At 34.9% G+C, this 18261-nt stretch overlaps 1 protein-coding gene across 6 annotated transcripts in view; it reads left to right on the top strand.

Moving 5' to 3' along the window:
* The window catches only part of SLC6A15 (solute carrier family 6 member 15), a 33724-nt gene extending 15948 nt beyond the window's left edge, over positions 1–17776 (top strand). For all 6 annotated transcript variants that reach the window (XM_048929086.1, XM_048929048.1, XM_048929069.1 and 3 more), the window contains exons 3-12: positions 2211–2368; positions 2866–2992; positions 5030–5211; positions 6778–6888; positions 9219–9460; positions 9562–9754; positions 10572–10764; positions 11062–11221; positions 13846–14008; positions 15101–17776. In XM_048929086.1, the coding sequence (XP_048785043.1) occupies positions 2211–2368; positions 2866–2992; positions 5030–5211; positions 6778–6888; positions 9219–9460; positions 9562–9754; positions 10572–10764; positions 11062–11221; positions 13846–14008; positions 15101–15472 (1901 nt within the window). In that variant the 3' untranslated portion in view covers positions 15473–17776. The remainder of the gene's footprint in view (positions 1–2210; positions 2369–2865; positions 2993–5029; positions 5212–6777; positions 6889–9218; positions 9461–9561; positions 9755–10571; positions 10765–11061; positions 11222–13845; positions 14009–15100) is intronic.
* Positions 17777–18261: the final 485 nt, after the last annotated feature.

The following is an 18261-nucleotide window of genomic DNA, read 5'->3' as shown; positions in this document are numbered from 1 at the left end:
TTTGCAGTAGTGTTATAGTATAAAAAAAAACTATGTACAATTGGTTTCAATGAATTGTACAACCACATTTTTAAAGCTTGTGAAGCCTAAGCTTCCATGTCTTGTTTACAATGTGAATTATCAGTGTAGTCCTGTCTCACAGAAAGTTTGGGAGAATGATGGTGATAAAACAAGAGTACTTAATACTATTATATGTCTTGTACATTCTTTGACAGGCCTCCTCATTTTGGAATGTTGTTGTTACTCTATTTCTCAGTTTTCATCAGATCTATTTCCTTCTATCCTGTTCTTTTTTGTTTGTTTGTTTATTTTTAATTTTTTTTTTTTTTTTTTTTTTTTTTCAGTAGGAAGTAAGTCCTTTGTGTCTGTAACATTATGTGCATATACAAGGCGAACCACAAGAGATGCCAGAGTACAAACTGGGAATGTAGCTGTTTCTGCAGGACAAAGAATATTTCTATCACATGCTTAAGCAGACAGTATATGAAATAGGCAGTTATACCATGATATTTGTCTGTGTGAGGTAGCACACAGAATATTCTCTAAACTAGTAGTTTATTCAGAGCCTGGTGTAGTTTTTGATCAAATGCTGCTCTAGTGCTTTCATTGCATTATCATATTGTCATGAAAATAAAACTCCAAAAGCTGTTTCATTGCTGACAGTAGCCTACAGACTGTAGGGTAGATAAGTTCAATAGATTCTTTGTCTGGTCCATCAGTAGTTGTCTTTTTATTTATTTATTTAATTTTTCCTCTGTATTTTTTTCTTATTTTTCTTAGACTCAAAACTTCAAGTTACTTTATTCTTAGGATCTTCATAAATTCTTTATAACCAAAGGTGATGATGATGTTCTGATGTCCTCGCTGTGTGTGTTTCATGAATAGTAAAATAGGAAATAGACCTAAACAGGAGCAGGTGGTACTATAAAATCTGATGCTTCCTGCACTCCTTATGAAAGTTTAACTTTTCTAAAATAAAGCCTATTCCCTGAGATGAGCCACCTACTAAGGATATGTAAATTATGATGTGTTTTGATAGACTCTTGAAAAAGCCCTAGAAGGTTGTCACGGGGTAAGGAAACTGCTTAGCTAGAGCTGAGGATAAATCCAAAATTGATTTTTGAACTGTGCTCAGCTTCTCTCTCATCACATAAGTGATTAGACACTTTACTAGCTCCATCTTCGACCTGTTGTTGTGTAGACTGCTTTGACAAAATCTCAGGTGAATTTCTTTAGCCATACAGTGTTGCGAGTAAAAGACTTAGTTTGAGTGTCCAGCACAGTACTCTATATTGCAGCATATGAGTCACACATTTGAAAATTAGGTACTGTCTTTCTAATTGCTGCTACCTAGATTTTGTTTCAGCTGTGGTCCTATATATTCCTCATCAGCAAAGGTGAAATTTGGCTCTAAACTGTCAGTGCACTTAACGTGAATTTTGCTTGCAAGTAGTTTTGCTGGTGGAAATAGATGGAGATACACCTTGAAGTTAGAATTGTATGTGACCACTTCCTGGGAATACAACCTTGAAAAGAGGAAATGTTTTACATACTTATAAAAGATGAAGTAACAGTTGCATTCTCAAAAGTCTTTAGCAGGAGCTTGTGAGTAGTCCAGGTGGGCTATCTGGTTCTCTGATAACTCTATCTCACTTCTACCTCATGCCTAGAGTCTGGTAGAAATGGGGCAAGGTTGTTGTTTGCTTAGCTGAATAGGATCACTGTTCTGCCCTTCCCAAGCATCTGAAGTGTATGTGGGGAAAAAAAAAGTCTTTTGAAACTGCACTGAAGATTGGATGAAATTCAGTGTTGTAATAGCGCAGCACACTCTGTATTTCCTTTATAAATTCAAGCTTCCTACTCTGTTACAAGTCCAAATTCAGAGGTTTTTTTTAGGAAATGATGACTGTACAAAAGAAGTTTGTTCATGTGCCCAGATTTTCACATAAGCAAAAGTAATGACTCGAACAACCAAGATTAGGTAATGATCCACTTTTAGTAAAGTTTGCCTCGAAACATTTCAGTGCTTTAGAAATAAGCTATCTCAGGACTTTTCTGATCTTACAAGATTTATGATCAACATCCAAGTAAAATCACTCTTTATATGCAATAGAAAAAGCTTTGCAATGAATAATGCAAACTTGAAGGTATGTGAGTTATGTCAGACTGTGGCTTTATTCACTCAGATTTCTACTTTGTTCCTTTTGTAGGTGCCTATCTTGTGCCATACTTAATCTTGCTACTGATCATAGGGATTCCGCTCTTTTTCTTGGAGCTTTCTGTGGGGCAGAGAATCCGCCGAGGGAGTATCGGTGTATGGAATTATATCAGCCCTAAACTTGGAGGAATTGGATTTGCAAGCTGTGTAGTAAGTTTGTTTGTTTGTTTTTTAACCTTAATTCACTTCCAATTTGTATGATTTAGACTTTCTGTTTTCCTACAAGGAAAAGGCACTGACCTGTAGCTAGGCTATAAGGTCAATTTACACTGTTTAGGAAGTTCTTAAGTTAGTACAGTAAAAATGCTTATATGGATGTACTTGTTAAACCAGTTAACTTGTTTTTTATGATTCATTGGAGATTAGGAACTTGGGAACAGATTAGGCTTCTGGGGCAGAAAAATAAGCCTGTGAAAATATAGATGTCATATGATAAATACAGAGAAAAATGAAAGTGAGAAAGTCGTCATTAAACAAGGTTTAAGAGAACAACCCAGTCAGTTCTTATTCTGACTTATTTTAGCGAAAATTAAGTTGTATGTCTGACTTTCAGAAATCTGCAAAATTGTAATGTTAGTGGGTTCATAAATTTTACTTTTTTTGGTATGTCTTTTTTTTTTTTTTTTTCTTTTTTGTCTTTTTAATAGGTATGCTTCTTTGTGGCTCTGTACTACAATGTCATTATTGGATGGAGTCTGTTTTACTTTTCCCAGTCTTTTCAGCATCCGTTGCCATGGGACCAGTGTCCTCTAGTAAAAAATGCATCCCATACATGTAAGTCTGTTAACATTCTTTTTTATCATGCAAACACAAGTCCGCACACTAAGTAAAACCAAGTCTTTCTGCTGAATTTCACTGGATTTTCATCAAGGCTTATTGGGAAAAAAGTATGAATTAGAAGTCTGCTTTTAAAACTATCTCTTTTTATTGCTGGTTATTGTTGACATAACTGAAGAGAACGGAAAAGAGATTTTATTGTCTCTTTTTTTTTTCTGAAATGCTGAATAGAGTTTCCTTCTTAATTCTCTATTGTCATTTTGTCAGTCACATCAAGTTTGAGATTTTCAAACTAAAAAGATAAAAAAATGTGCTTTAAACAGATATTTGTGGGAAAAAGTGTTACACACAAAGCTGGTATTGCATTTTAATAAGAAAAAATACAACAACTAATCTAAGACAATTGCAAAGGTTTTGGAAAAGAACATTCCAGTCAACAGCATTTGTAATAAGTAATAAAATCAGGTTGTTTAGTATGTTGCAGAAAAAAAAATGTAAAATACAATTTCATAACTTCTTTCTGATTTTGATACTGCTTTTCATGGTGAAAAACAAAGGTAGAAGAGTTGTTTCTCCATTTCTTTTAGTATGGCATACATCCTGGAGATAAATTAAGATGGGTTGCACTACTAACAAAGCAGAAAATGGAAAACTGTAAACATCAATGAAATTTGTATGGCTAAAGCACTTTTTGCTTTGTACACCAATAACAATTAGATCATTGGTCTTTTTTTTTGTTGTTGTAATATGTCTTATATGGAAGTATTATGCAATAGCATGAAAAATTTCCTATAGTTTGATTTCAGTTGTGATAATTGCACACATGGGATTTGTCTCGCTATTGAAATATGAAATATTTGTTTTTACATATTTTTAAATCAGATCTTAAATTTTTATTTATTATCTTTTGTATTCCTCTCCCCTTCCTTTAACGAATATCATAACTATGGATATTTGAAAAGCTGTACAATGTTTATAAATGGTCTTTGCAAGAGTTGCTTGCTTCAATTGTTTGAAATAAATAATTAGTATTTGTGAATGTTGGCACTCATTAAAATCAGCTGTATTCCACAAGCATTGGACTACAGGACCACGGTTGAGCCACAGTTTTTGTCTGTTTACGTGTTCTTATCCTCCTCCAATGGTAAGACAGAGTTTTTCAGCCTAACTTCAGGAGAGGTCATTTAAACTTAGCTAAAACACAGAAAAGCGTTACATTTGATATCATCCTGACACTTTTGACAGTTTATTTTGGTGAAGATCTGATGCCTGCAGTATTTTTCCCTTGTTTTGTTTAATCACCTTCACTCAGGACCTAGCTTAAAAATATGATTGATTGTCAAAAATAATTTATAAAAATGTCAAGTAATTTTTTTTTCTTTCAAGAATTATTTCTGTTTCTTTGTATTATATACCTAGATGCACAAAATTTCTTAAACTGTTTGATAATATGAATAAGGCAGAATTATAGTACAGTAAAAGTAACTGTTGGAATGTGTAGCACCTTTCCTAAGAACATAGGCATGAAGGAGCCTTTTTTTTCGTTTTCTCATCACTTTAATATTGCTGTGTTATTAACATTTGTAATTAAGTGTCTGTTGATTTGATTTCTGTGTCAAAGCAGACACAATTGATAATGATCTCCGTATTTTTTTCAAAATTATTGGAACTCAGCTTTCAAATTCAGAGGTAGAATTTTCACAGAGAATAACTCGCGGTTTTATGTATAGAAAATCTAAAGGGTTAAAAATGAAGTGTAAGTCTTTATCTACTTAACTAAAAAATTATTTCTGCTGAGGACTTGTATTGATGATATGGAGAGGAGTATGTAAGACCAAAAGAGTCTTTTAAAAAGTTATATCCAGAACTTTCAATTGATAGCACTTCCATTTTCTTTTACTCTCTGAATTCAATTTCTCTGTCAGCATTGAAGGCATGATTGAAATTATTGGAAATTGATACAAGTTTACAGTGAAGTGTTGGGAAAATACTTCTGTCCTAAACCAATCTTTACTTGCTAACGTGTCTTGACAGTTGTGGAGCCAGAGTGTGAAAAGAGTTCTGCGACAACCTATTACTGGTACAGGGAAGCACTGAATATTTCCAGCTCTCTGTCAGAGAGTGGGGGTTTAAATTGGAAGATGACTATCTGCCTTCTGGCTGCCTGGGTCATGGTATGCCTAGCCATGATCAAAGGCATTCAGTCTTCTGGCAAAGTGAGTATGCTGTTTACCTAAATGACAAGTGTTTTACTTTGAAGCATTTAAGAGTTATTTCACTACATTTTTTTTCACCACGCCCTCTGTTCTTTCATTAAATATGTAGGAGTAAGCTGGATGCTGTGACTCACCCCACTGTTTGTACAATCCCTACTCTCTTAGATAAGCATTAAAACTAGTATTTTTCCTTGGGAACTGTAATTTAGCAGGGATTGAGATCTGAAGAAAAATGATTTTGGTTCTTATCAACATAACTGTTGCAAATAACTGGAACTTGGCCTTATTGAACTGTTAATGCAGCATGAGCTTGTGTGCTTCTGAATGTCTAGGGAATTAAGTTTCTGAGTATATCTGTAATGCTTAGAATGATTGCAATTTACCTAGGCCCTCAAAATTCCTTGCATTTGCTTTTTATTGCTACTGTCATCATTATCCATGCTACTGTCATTATCACAGTCAGGATTCTGGGTTGTTTCTTTGATTAGTGACCAAACATCCCTTTGGATTTGAGTACATCACTTTGACTTCTTTCCCATCCAGCCGCATAGACTGACCAGTGAATGGTTTTCTGAGATCTGTTCCTCAGATGAGATCTATTGTTAATTCCTGTCACTTACTAAATATTTGCTATTAGGATTTTTTTTTTTGTTGAGCAGGAACTGTCTTTGATCTCTTCAGCGTACTTTAATGTATTTCAGCTACAGAAATGACTTTCAAGTTTAGCAATAGAATTGATTTACTAAACTTTAAAGCAGAGAAGAAATTTGCTTTTCAGTACGGAGAGTAAAAGATCATATTTGATTACGAATTTTTTATTTCCCGCTGTTAGATAATGAGTCAATCATTGTGCCATAAATATATTCTGTTTGATGATACAGAAGCCCAGAATTGTTGATCTTCACATTAAACAGTAAAAAAAAAACCAAAACAAAACCTTAATCTGTTAGAAACTGTGCAGCGTTACGCTTCTGGATTCTCAAGGCCCTGTGACATTTTGTCATCCAGTAGTCAAAGCAATATTGGTTTCTTGCTTTTATGGGTCAAACTAATGAGATCTTGAATGATTCTGTAGCTCAGAGAATATCCCCAGTTTTCCTTTTTTTCTTTTTTTTTCCTGCAGTAAGCATTCCTTAGTGGTTTGACTCCATTTGTTGAATACTTTCCAGACTGCTTCTTCTCTCCTTTTGAACTCAGACTTTCTGTTCATACTCCATCTTTATCGTATCATGTACTTGAGTTAAAGTGCATTTGCAAAGGGAAACATTTCTGAAACTGTTTCTGTCTTTCTCCTCATCTTCTCGTCTACTCTCACAGTTTTCCCTAGAAGGCTTACAGTTTGTTGTTAGTTAACTTATTGGCAACTGTATTGTTTTAGTACAGTATGGAATTGATATGAGTACAGTCTTGTGATTTTGCTCTATTCTGCAGGGAGCATGTTTTGTATATTTCTTTGTGAACAAATATTTTTAAATTCAGCCATATGTACAAAAGGTACTGAGTGTGAAACTTTTGAAAATAATATCAACTGATGTCATGTTAAATTTCTTTCTAATGTTTTTTTAGATCATGTACTTTAGTTCCCTTTTTCCTTATGTGGTGCTCTTGTGCTTTCTGGTCAGAGGACTGCTCCTTAATGGATCATTGGATGGAATTCGTCATATGTTCACACCTAAGGTATGTTCTAATGTAATTTTTTTTTTTTCCAGTGTATTTAAAGATTCAGGGGCAATTTGACTATTTGTGAGCGCTATCAGATAAGCATATTGCCTTCATAGAAGATGGATTGTTTTCCTGTTTGATCGTTTCCTTTTTCCATTGCTGTTGACCTCGGTGCCAAAGTATCTAGCCCTAAGGTCCATAAGGTTCCAAGTGTTCTAAATGTATATGTGAAGTTACCTCCCTTACGTGATAGTTCCCTGAGTTACCTGCTTTTACAAAGCAACTGAAAGTGTTGTTTATAGGAATGAGAACGTTTAGAAAACTTGATGAGTTCAGTAATGAAAAGAGGTGTGCATTTTTAATCTTGTGATTCTCTAGGATTTAAATGCTTCGTTCTGGAGTGTCATAGTGTTGACTCCTGTCATAGATTTAAATAATTAATTTGTCATTTTTGAAAGGGTCTATTTCTTTTAGAAATAAACTTCACATGCATTACAGAGTTGTGGTTCTGCAGGAACTTGCAGGCTGCTTAGGCAAATTTGGGGAAATCTGAGGAACAGAGAAAAGTAATGCTTATTGACTAAGGAGTAATCTATAGCAGAGATGGAATGCAGACCTCTTGAATTTTAATCTGGTTTCTCAGTGTCAGTATTCTTTCTTTAACTAGAAAAGTACCAGTGCATCCTTAGAAGGAATCAATACTGAAACTCCTCTTTAATATCCACCCTGTACCCTTTATTATTTCATCTTTCATGCAACAAAAGCTGCAGTTGATCCTCACTTTATAGTTTCATCATTTAATTATATAATTTTTTCAAATGTTCAGATAAACAATCTTTGAAGACAGTCTGCCAATTTATCATTGTTATTATCAAAACATAAGTTATGGTTTAAATCTGAGATTAGGAATCATGTCAAGTCAGATGGAGAACATGTAGACATAAACCTTCAGAAGTATCTTCAGAAGATCTCAGAATGTTTCTGTACTTAAGCTTAACGTGGGTTGTAGGTTCCCAGGAAATGACCTAGGTATTCAGACTCCCCTACATTTTGTTGTTTCCATGTAGTCTGTGAAAACAGAGAAGTGTTTTATGAAGTAAACCAGTTAGAGTTAGTAAAATGAAGACTAGTCCTGTAGCACCCTCTTGTGGAATATCTCTAGCATGACTCTGATACAAGCAAGTTGAGCTACTCGAGCATTGAAATTATTTAAAAATCTATACATTTGACAGAAAAAAAATTAGTGTAATAAAGCCCTTTTTTTTCAAATGTGTTTTATTTTTGGGTGTTTACTTAGAAGACTGTGGTTATTATCTCTACATAATAACTGCAGACTTTTTTTTCTTAGAATAAGATAGTCTTCTGTTGCTTGCTTCAGCCTTTCAGTCTTACTGTTTATATTAAGGTTTGAATTTAGAAAAAAAATGTTTGAAAAAGCAAGGTTATAATATTTGAAGAAGTAAGGTTTGTCATTGTGAAGTGGACAGAGCTGGATCAACTCAAGAAGACGAAATATTGAAGTATGCACTTTTTTATGATTCAGAGTTGAGAAGGATCTTAGATACACAATGACTAATAACTTCAAACAAAGCTGTTTATTGAAGTCTAATCATCTGAAGAGCAAATGTTTATGGAGTTAACATTTGAATTGAGATGCAAAGATTAGTTGTTCCTAAAATACATCACTCATTTCACTTTGATCTGGATGCTTTGAACTTGTCATAAGGGAGATTCTACTTGTGCACTATACAAATTCCGGTGACTGAGTGTTTGTTTTACATGCTATATTTTTGCTTTACATATTTGCATGTAATTGAACTCCATATAAGAATGTGTATTTCGTATTCAATTTGTTGCTTTTTAAATTAAAAACAAAAAAAAAAGAAAAAAATGCAATGTACTTACTACATTTATAAATGGGTTTATCTTTCCAAAAGAAATCTTAATTCTAGTGCCTGTCTGTACAAGTATTGTAAAAATAAGGCAGGCAAGTACTACAAATTAAAAATAACAGATGTTTTCTCTGATTTCTAGATAACTAGCTGCTATTTCAGTTGTCACATAACTTCAGTAATATCTCATTCTATTGTATAGAATATTTCTCTTTAAGATTTATATTGTATAAATTAAATGGAAATTCTGGTCTGTAAGTACACACAACTTAAAGTGTTACATTCAGCTTTACCATAATGAAAATATGTTTGTAGTGGGGTACAGTGGGCTATTAGTGTTTTATGATGTAGGTTGTCTTCATGTGTTGTTTTTTTTTGTTTGTTTGTTTTGTTTTATGTGTGTAACAGAAGTGCATGTTATAGCTGACATATATTGTATCTAATTTCAAACAGCTTGAAATTATGCTGGAGCCCAAGGTCTGGAGAGAAGCTGCTACTCAGGTGTTCTTTGCCTTAGGGCTTGGATTTGGTGGAGTCATTGCCTTTTCAAGCTACAACAAGAGAGACAACAACTGCCATTTTGATGCTGTACTGGTGTCCTTCATCAATTTTTTCACTTCTGTGCTGGCAACCTTGGTGGTGTTTGCAGTTCTGGGCTTCAAAGCCAATATCATAAATGAGAAATGTGTTATCCAGTATGAATATCAATTTTTAATTATTATTCTTATGGTAAATTTCATTTATGAATGCACATAGATCATCAAGTTTGATTTCTCTGTTTTATTGTGTTTTACAGAAATTCAGAGAAGATTTTAAAACTTCTGAAAACAGGAAATCTGAGCCAAGATATGATCCCACATCATATCAATTTCTCAAGCATTACAGCAGAAGATTACAATTTAGTTTATGACATTATTCAGAAAGTTAAAGAAGAAGAGTTTGATTCACTAGGCTTGAAATCTTGTAAAATTGAAGATGAGCTTGACAAGGTGAGCAATTTGACATTGCTTGACAAATAAATACACCTTAAATAAAAATATTTAGGATATTTAGGAAGAGGGAATATTTGTAATCCTGAAATAAACTGAAGTATACCTATCAGAATCAGTACTCTTCCCTATAGCAGTCTGTATGAAAATATGATTATGTTGTAGATCTTATTCTTGCTCAGGTGAGCACTTTTGAGTTTGACATCTCCACTAATTTCTATCATACTGTAACCATAACATTAGTCCTCAAGAGATGATAAATTTTTGAAGCCCTGTTTGACCGCAGGCATTTTTCCAAATTGTAAGTAGAGATTTATCTATTCAACATCTCAATTATGTCTTTTATTGTCAATATTATTTAATATTATTTTATATAGATATCACTTCAGTGGAAATGAAAATAGTTAATTAGTTATTAGACATTTGTTTAATTGACATCATCCTGTTTTGAAATCTTTGTGATAAACCATACAAGTACAGAACATTTTTCTAACTTTATTACAAAGAAACTTCGAGTTTGAAACACTGAATTCTCTGCAATTCTACCAACATTTGAAGCTGAAATACAAATTAGTGACTTAGACATTAAAAAGTTCTGTAATATTCCAACCTTTTAAATCTGAAACATGGATACAGAAATGAAGTCCTTTATATACTACAGTATCTCCTATTCTGATATAATAGCTCTATGCAAAATTATCTGTAAAAGCAAAAAATTACACTGTTAATAGAGCATGTAGTTAAAATGTCACTACTGTTACTGCTAAGACCACTGCTACTATCCATGAATTATAATGTGGATTTTTTTTTCTGACAGGCTGTTCAAGGAACTGGTTTAGCTTTTATTGCCTTTACAGAAGCAATGACCCACTTTCCTGCTTCTCCCTTCTGGTCGGTCATGTTCTTCCTTATGTTGGTAAATTTGGGACTTGGAAGTATGTTTGGAACCATTGAAGGCATCATTACACCCATTGTTGATACTTTCAAAATTAGGAAAGAAATTCTTACTGGTGAGTTTCACAACCTTTCTTTTCTTATCAGAGCAGTAAGCCAAAAGTAGTAAGTCTTGATTTTCTGACTTCAAACTTTTCAGTACTTACATTTAACAGATGAGAAAATCACTGTTCCAGACTGTACATCCACACATGTGCATGTTAATATTTACAAGTAGATACTTCTTCTGGATGCTACAAGTGCTGGAACAGGGAACTTCAATTTAATAGAGAACTTCTGTTCAAAATTACTTTACGTTAAGTTCTTCTGAAAATTGTTGTTGTTACAACTCATATTTCTGTCCTTCATTCCAGTCATCTGCTGCTTGGTAGCATTTTTTATTGGCCTGATCTTTGTGCAGCGCTCTGGAAATTATTTTGTCACGATGTTTGATGACTACTCAGCTACTCTGCCTCTGCTTATTGTGGTCATTTTGGAGAACATTGCAGTTACCCGAATTTATGGAATAGAAAAGTAAGTTAGAGGAAATATATTCCCCTGTTCATATCAAGAGTATTCATTACAATACTTATTAATGTTATAATTCTAAACCACCAACTATTTGCTATGAACACATAAATTCAAGTCAGTTGAAAGATATCCTTCTTCGTAAACTAACTGTAAGACAAAGAAAAGCAAAACAAAATGAGCGCAGTAGGAGTTAAGGATGAAAACAGTAATTTATTTTTGCAATTATTTCTTGCTAGTCTGTATGATTATAAAGCTGTTATTCTTGGTGCAGTAAATGAGTCAAAGTGGGTCATTCTGGACTTGACTCCAGTCTTAAAAGAACAAGTTTGGAACAAAGCATAGTGTGTCAGGTGAAACCCATAGAATAAATAAAGAATGCAATAAAAGAGTCAAAATTAGAGGTGGAAAGAAGGATGGATGGGCAAATATCGGGAATTTGTATATGTAAAGTAAGGAAAGGATTTGAAGAAGTCATAGAAGCGGTCTAAGCAGCAGATGAGGAGCGTTTTGAACAAATCTGCAGTATTTTGGGTAGTCTGAGAGAAACAAAGCAAACTCTAGTGGCTGTAACAGTAAGAAGGGTTTCATTTATTATTTATTATTATGGGGTGTTCTTGCACTTAAATGTTCTTTGCATTAGTTGTGAGGGAAAAAGTAGGAAATTATAGCAAAGAATAGGATGAAAACTTAAACAGAGGAAGCATGTTTGATAAAAAAAAAAGTTCAGTCTTCTAGCAGTGATGACTGAGGAGAGCAATGAAGACCACTGTATCTCTAATGTTTCTACATGATTTGACAGAAACTGTAAGAATGTGAGATTGGTGGTTTATAAGAAATATTAATAGAGTGAAGAAGGTGATGAAAGACTTTGAAAATGAAGAGAATGGATTTACGTTTCATTAGTTGTAGAGCTGGGGAACGCGGAAAGAAAAGGCAATCTTTAGAGGGCACAAACCATTTGCAAATTCAGCTTCTTTTTAAGGGTGTGTTTCACTATGGTGTAAACAAAGAATAGAGTAGCCCAAACTACGTGGTTCAAAATTTCTTTTAGTGTTTATGTGACAGTAACTTCACATGTGTGACTGCTCTCAAAATGTATTTATTGCTGTAAGAACTTTTTTCATGCACACATTTCAATAGGGAATAGGACCACAAGGGAATTAAAAGAGAATCAAGGCTTGAGCACACTCCAAAAGAATTAGCTCTAAAAATATTCTCTTTTTCTACTGGCTCTGGAACAATGTACTCCATCAAGAATACAAAAATAGTTTTGTTCAGATCATAACTTGCAATTTTGAGGCATAAGAAGGCAGATTTAAAACTTCACAAACTTATTTCAGCAGCTTATATGATGTAAACCATAACTTATGCATAAAGATATTCTTTTACACTGCAGTACACATATGGATTCTAAATTATTTTTGCGAAGTTTGTAAGATGTGTTGTTTTCACATGTGCTCAGAAGTGATGGCACATGTCTCAGCAAGCATTAGGCAAGCATTAAAAAGATTTTTGTAAACTTCTGTAAATTAAAGGTGAGTTTAAACATATTTCCAGAATGGTTTAACAAGCTGCTCACATGCTAAATTTAGCCTACTACATTCTCCCTTAAGGCCCTCTTCTGAGGAGGGGAGGAAGGCTAGTATCTTATCTGGCCTGGCAGTTGCTCAGTGCAGCTGCTTTCTAATGCTCAAATTGACAATGGGCCAAGGAGGTGTAGGTGAATAGTAGCTACGGCTAGGTTTGGCCTGCTTTGGAAGCAGTGTCCACTTTTTCTTCTACCTTCATAAATACTGGAAAAGGTCATAGGCTATGTCCATGACGTGGTTTCATCTACAGCGGTAGGTGGTCTGGTCTGCCTCTAAAATCTCACCCTTTCCACTGCCTAGAGTACCTAAACTGCTCATGTAGTTTACTACTCATTGCAGGATAAGGCCGTCTATATGAGGCAGAAACAGAATTTCAAGTTTGTCAGCCTCCATGAAAGTGACAGAAACAGAAAGGGTATTTCCTGTAACACTTAACCTTGTTAATAGAAGCTAATAGAAAATAGCTTGGTCTTCCAATTCTGCTTTGATGTTTACTTCTACACGAAAGATTATTCTTCAGAAAATACAGGGTAACACACAGTATCATTTGAATTCACAAACTAATTGAGCCTGTGTTTCAAGGAAGTAGTTGTAAATGTAAACTAATTGGATAGTAAAATTACAGGTATTTCACTGCTCACCAAAAATTATTTATTTAATGCACTTTAAGATGCCACTAGTCCCGATTTTCAACAATCCAACATTATAACTTGGATGAGGCATTAAACTTGGAACCTAAACTTTATTGACTAGAAGAGCATCACACTATTTTACTGTATTAGTTACAGTGTATTATGTCTGAATCTTCAGTGTTCAAAAGCTAGTTTACTGAGTAATTACACTGTGGAGTAATTTTTTGCTCGACTCTTCAGAACTGTAATAAAGTTTTATTTTTCACGCCTTCCAGTCAGCTACAGTGCAGGCATTTCTATATATACGTTTTGCCAGCTTGTCTATGCTTTCAGATTAGATACTATCAACTACAACATTTGAAATCTCAGTGGCCAGGGTAACGATAACCCTTTATTTCCTTCACAGATTCATGGAGGATCTGAAAGATATGCTTGGATTTTCTCCAAGCCAGTATTATTACTACATGTGGAAGTACGTTTCACCTTTAGTATTGTTATGTTTGCTGGTAGCTAGTATTGTCCAAATGGGATTAAGTCCTCCTGGCTACAATGCATGGATTGAAGATACGGTATGTATGTACTAGATGTCATTGCAATCATAGTAATCAGATATGAAGTATTTCAGAAGTATGTGAAAAAAAAACCCAAAAGTTTTCAATTACAAATTCAATATATCAGTATAAATAATTATATAGTGATTAACAATCTTTTAAATTTTGAAGTCTTTTTTTGCATTAAAATATAACCACTTGACATGAATATATGTGTTTTTTAGTAAGTTTTAGTTTGTTGGTGTATGTTGGATATGTTCAAAGGGCAAGAGAAGTTGTTCACTTTCACTAAATTTTGTCTTACTACAGAAAATTGTTGGTATTTCAGATACCACATCAATTTTTACTTGGAACTAAATATTGAGATTAGCAATGTGATATCTTTTCCTTTTTGGGGACAGTTAGTACCTGCTTGTGGTGGTACCTGCAGGTAGTGCCTTATGTGGAACTTGAATTTTAATCCATACCATGATCATCTTAAGCAAGTCCAATGGTCTGACTTTCAAATTCAGTATGCCTCAAAATTGCAGGCTTTCCCTTTATAAAATTGAATACTAATTGAGCTGTTAGACAAACTGAGAGTGTTGTCCAGTGATTCATGCTTGGAGTAGAGAGGCATGCATGTGGGGTAGAGTCGCTGGCCCAGTAAATGAGTTACAGTTTATGTGAAAGAACAGAACAATTCCACAAGATGATCTGAAACACTCCCTGTCTACTTCAGCTGTTAGCCTACCAAACAAAGGTCTATTTTCCAGGCATGGTTACAGATGCCACTGCATGCTGCTCTGCTGTTTTAAAGGATCACAAGCAAATTTAGCAGAAGGTTGAATATGAAAATCCTGATTTGGGCTCTGCTTCAGTGCGCTGAGAATGTGGGAAACTTTGGGATGGCAGTTTGGTCCTGCTCCCTGGCAGGAAAATACCAATCATATTGGTATTCCATGATTCCATGATTGTTCAACTTCAAAACCTTCAGTGGTGCCCACATTGTGGATGCAAGATGACAAGCAGATTAGCATATATTTGAAAACTTCAGGCATTAGTGAGAACTGCAGATTTGCTCTTTTTAAAGTAAAGATTTATTTAATCTTTTTCTCTTTGCATTCACAGGCTACAGAAGAGTTCCACAGCTATCCAACATGGGGAATGATTGTCTGTATATCTCTGATGGTATTAGCCATACTGCCAGTCCCAATAGTCTTAATAGTGCGCCGCTGCAACCTTATTGATGACAGCTCTGGTAGCTTGGCATCTGTATCCTACAAAAGAGGCCGAATAATAAAGGAGCCTGTTAATCTGGAGGGAGATAATACAAGTCTAATTCATGGGAAGAGTCCAAGTGAAGTGCCATCTCCGAACTTTGGGAAAAGCATATATCGAAAACAGTCTGGATCACCAACTCTGGACACTGCTCCAAATGGACGCTATGGTATCGGATACTTAATGGCAGATATGCCTGATATGCCAGAATCTGACTTGTAATTGCAAAAAAAAAAAAAAAAAAGAGTTCTCTGGTTCTCTGTTTGTTTCTCCTCTTGCTGATCATGGCTCCCCTAAGAGAGGCGGTCGTATTCACGTACTAAGGTGCAATCTCAGGTGCTCCATAGTGACAGTCTTCAAGATGTTATGACTGTCTGTACAGGTTGAGAAAACTCCCTTTGGATTAATTCTCTGAGTTTCATTTGCACTGAAGAGAATAAATGGAAAATCAGTGGCAGCCTACATCTGCCAGTGTAGCTGAAAATTTGTTTGTTTTAAATTAATTTCTAATTTTAAAGCCTTCTATCACTGAAGCCCAGTGATAAAATTCCCCACTTAAATGATGTAATATTTCTGAGGTAATATCACTGACTTTTTTTTTTTCTGCTTCCAGATTAACTCCCCAGTATTAAAAGTGAGCTCTGAAGAAGTTCACCAAACCCTTTTGTGCACACATTTGTATATACCTTATGTAGATATGCTGTACTTATTTTGTTAGCAATGATTATTACCTAGGCTATTAGCTGAGTAAAAAAAACCTGCAAACTATTTTCTTATGTAATATCTGTATAGAGCAATAGTATTAGAAAAATCGAGGAGTAGACTTATGGGAAGGCAAGAAAAGATTCCCTGTTCACTGGGGACTACATAAACTGTATTTGTATACGAGGGCTGTTAAGAAAGTAATGCCTCCTATTTTATTATATTGGCCAATGGCATCAGAAGTGGATGTTGGTGGTGTGGCAGCAGAGGTTGAACCTTGCCACCAGTAATCAGTTACATTTTGGTGTCATGTGACAGCTGCTGAGGGGCATTCTAACAAATGGCATCTGACTTGGAAGCGCATATGAAGCGAAGATGTGTCACTGAAGTCCTCCATGGGAAAAAAAATGGTACACATTCACCTTCAGCAAAGCTTGCTGAACGTTTATGGAGACCAAACAATGGATATGAGGATATGAGCACACTGAGGCTGTGGGTAGTGTTTCAGGAATGGTGATAGCAATGTTAGAAGTAAGCCATGTTCTGGATGGCCATGCACAAATGTCATACCACAAAAAGAAGAGAATCTTGATCAGTGCACCTGTGCAAATAGATTACAACTAGGGAACTGTGTATGGAGCTGAATATTAGATCTAATGCAATGGAAACGATGGCAGCAATATTGAAATATCACAAAGTTTTCACCAGATAAGTCCCACAAATGGTCACAGCAGAAAAAAAGAACACTGTGCTCAGATTTATAAGGACGAAGGCTGAAGGTGACAGTGTCTTGGACAACATCACTAGTGGAGATGAGATGTGGAATCACTAGTATGAGCTGGAATCAAAGCAGCAGTCTATGGAACAGTGACATGTAGATTCCCCATCAAAGAAAAAGTTTAAGACACAGCCTTCAGCAGGTTAAGTGGTGTGCACTGTCTTTTGGGATGGTAAAAGGTGATCCTTCCTGTAACCCAGACAAATTATCAGCACTGACCACTACATAATGACTCTGACTAAGGTGAAGGCTAAAACTTCCAAGGTCAGGCCAGAGAAAAAGTTAACCTTTCCCTTTGGACATGATAACGCCAGGCCCCATAACAGTTCGAATACCATGGAGTACATTGCCAGTGGAATGTCCTACCATATCCACTGTGTAGTCCAGAATTGGTGCCTTCTGACTTCCATCTTTTCAGGCTGATGGAAGATGGACTGCATGGGCAACATTTTCCTAGAAATGATGCCGTCTTAGCAGCTATGAAACAATGTGCCATCTTCACTGGTACAGATTGTAACAAGTGTGGCATACAGGCTCTCATTCATCATTGGTGAAAATGCATAGCTAACAGTTGTGACTGTGTTCAAAAACAGTGTTTTGTAGCTCAGAATTCACCCTATCAGATAGTGCTATTCTATTTGCATCTGTTGTTTCTGTAGAAATAAATAGGAGGCATTACTTCCAAAGCAACCTACGTATTTTGTGTAAAATATTTGTTTTTTCAGTGTGAAAACAATGTAAGAGTGAGTCACTCCAAGAATCTTGAGGATTGTGCAGATTCTGCATTTTTTTCTATGCTGTGTGCCTAAAAGAGACCTTCTTGATATTTATTGTGGTTATGAGATTACATATATATATTATATTTATATAATATACTTGTAAATATGTATATTACTCTGTATGTAATCAAAAGTTGAAGCAAGATGGCTTTTTTAATTAGTCTCCTTCTGTTTTTGCTTGTTCTATGCCAATAATTTTTTCAGTCAGTAATTGCTAAGAACTGTATGCCATTACATTTTAACCTATGAATAAAGAGATTGACAAGGCATTTGTCTGTAATTTCCTTTGCCATTTATTAGAACATAGCACTGCTGAGACAATACCAGGCTATTTGAAAGAATAACACCAAATGGATGTTCCTGAAGAACCTGAAAACAAAAATAGTAAATGAGCTTGCTCTCTCGTTACTAAACTAATGGGCAAGGACTTTAACTATGAATACAGCAGTTTGATGTGTCAAAGTAAACTGACATGATACTCTGAAAGGTAACGGATAATTTATTCCTTATCTCAGAAATCTTTGAAATTAGGTGTAAATTCTAACTTTACTATCTATAACAAGCAGAGGACAGAACTTAGTTGCATTTTTTCAGCGTCAAATCAATAAATAAATTACTTTATTTGAGACAAACACACGTCTCAGAATCATAACCAGATAAGAATTTCTTACTGTCTTACTTTCCATCATTCCAGCCTACCTGTTTCGGAGAGCAAAAACTGAAACAGATTTTGTACATAGCTCTGTGTATTC

This window comes from Lagopus muta, chromosome 1, assembly GCF_023343835.1.
Source record: "Lagopus muta isolate bLagMut1 chromosome 1, bLagMut1 primary, whole genome shotgun sequence".
Lineage (NCBI taxonomy): Eukaryota > Metazoa > Chordata > Aves > Galliformes > Phasianidae > Lagopus > Lagopus muta.
Note: the sequence above shows the minus strand (reverse complement) of the source record. Positions and strands in the feature narration are given on the sequence as shown.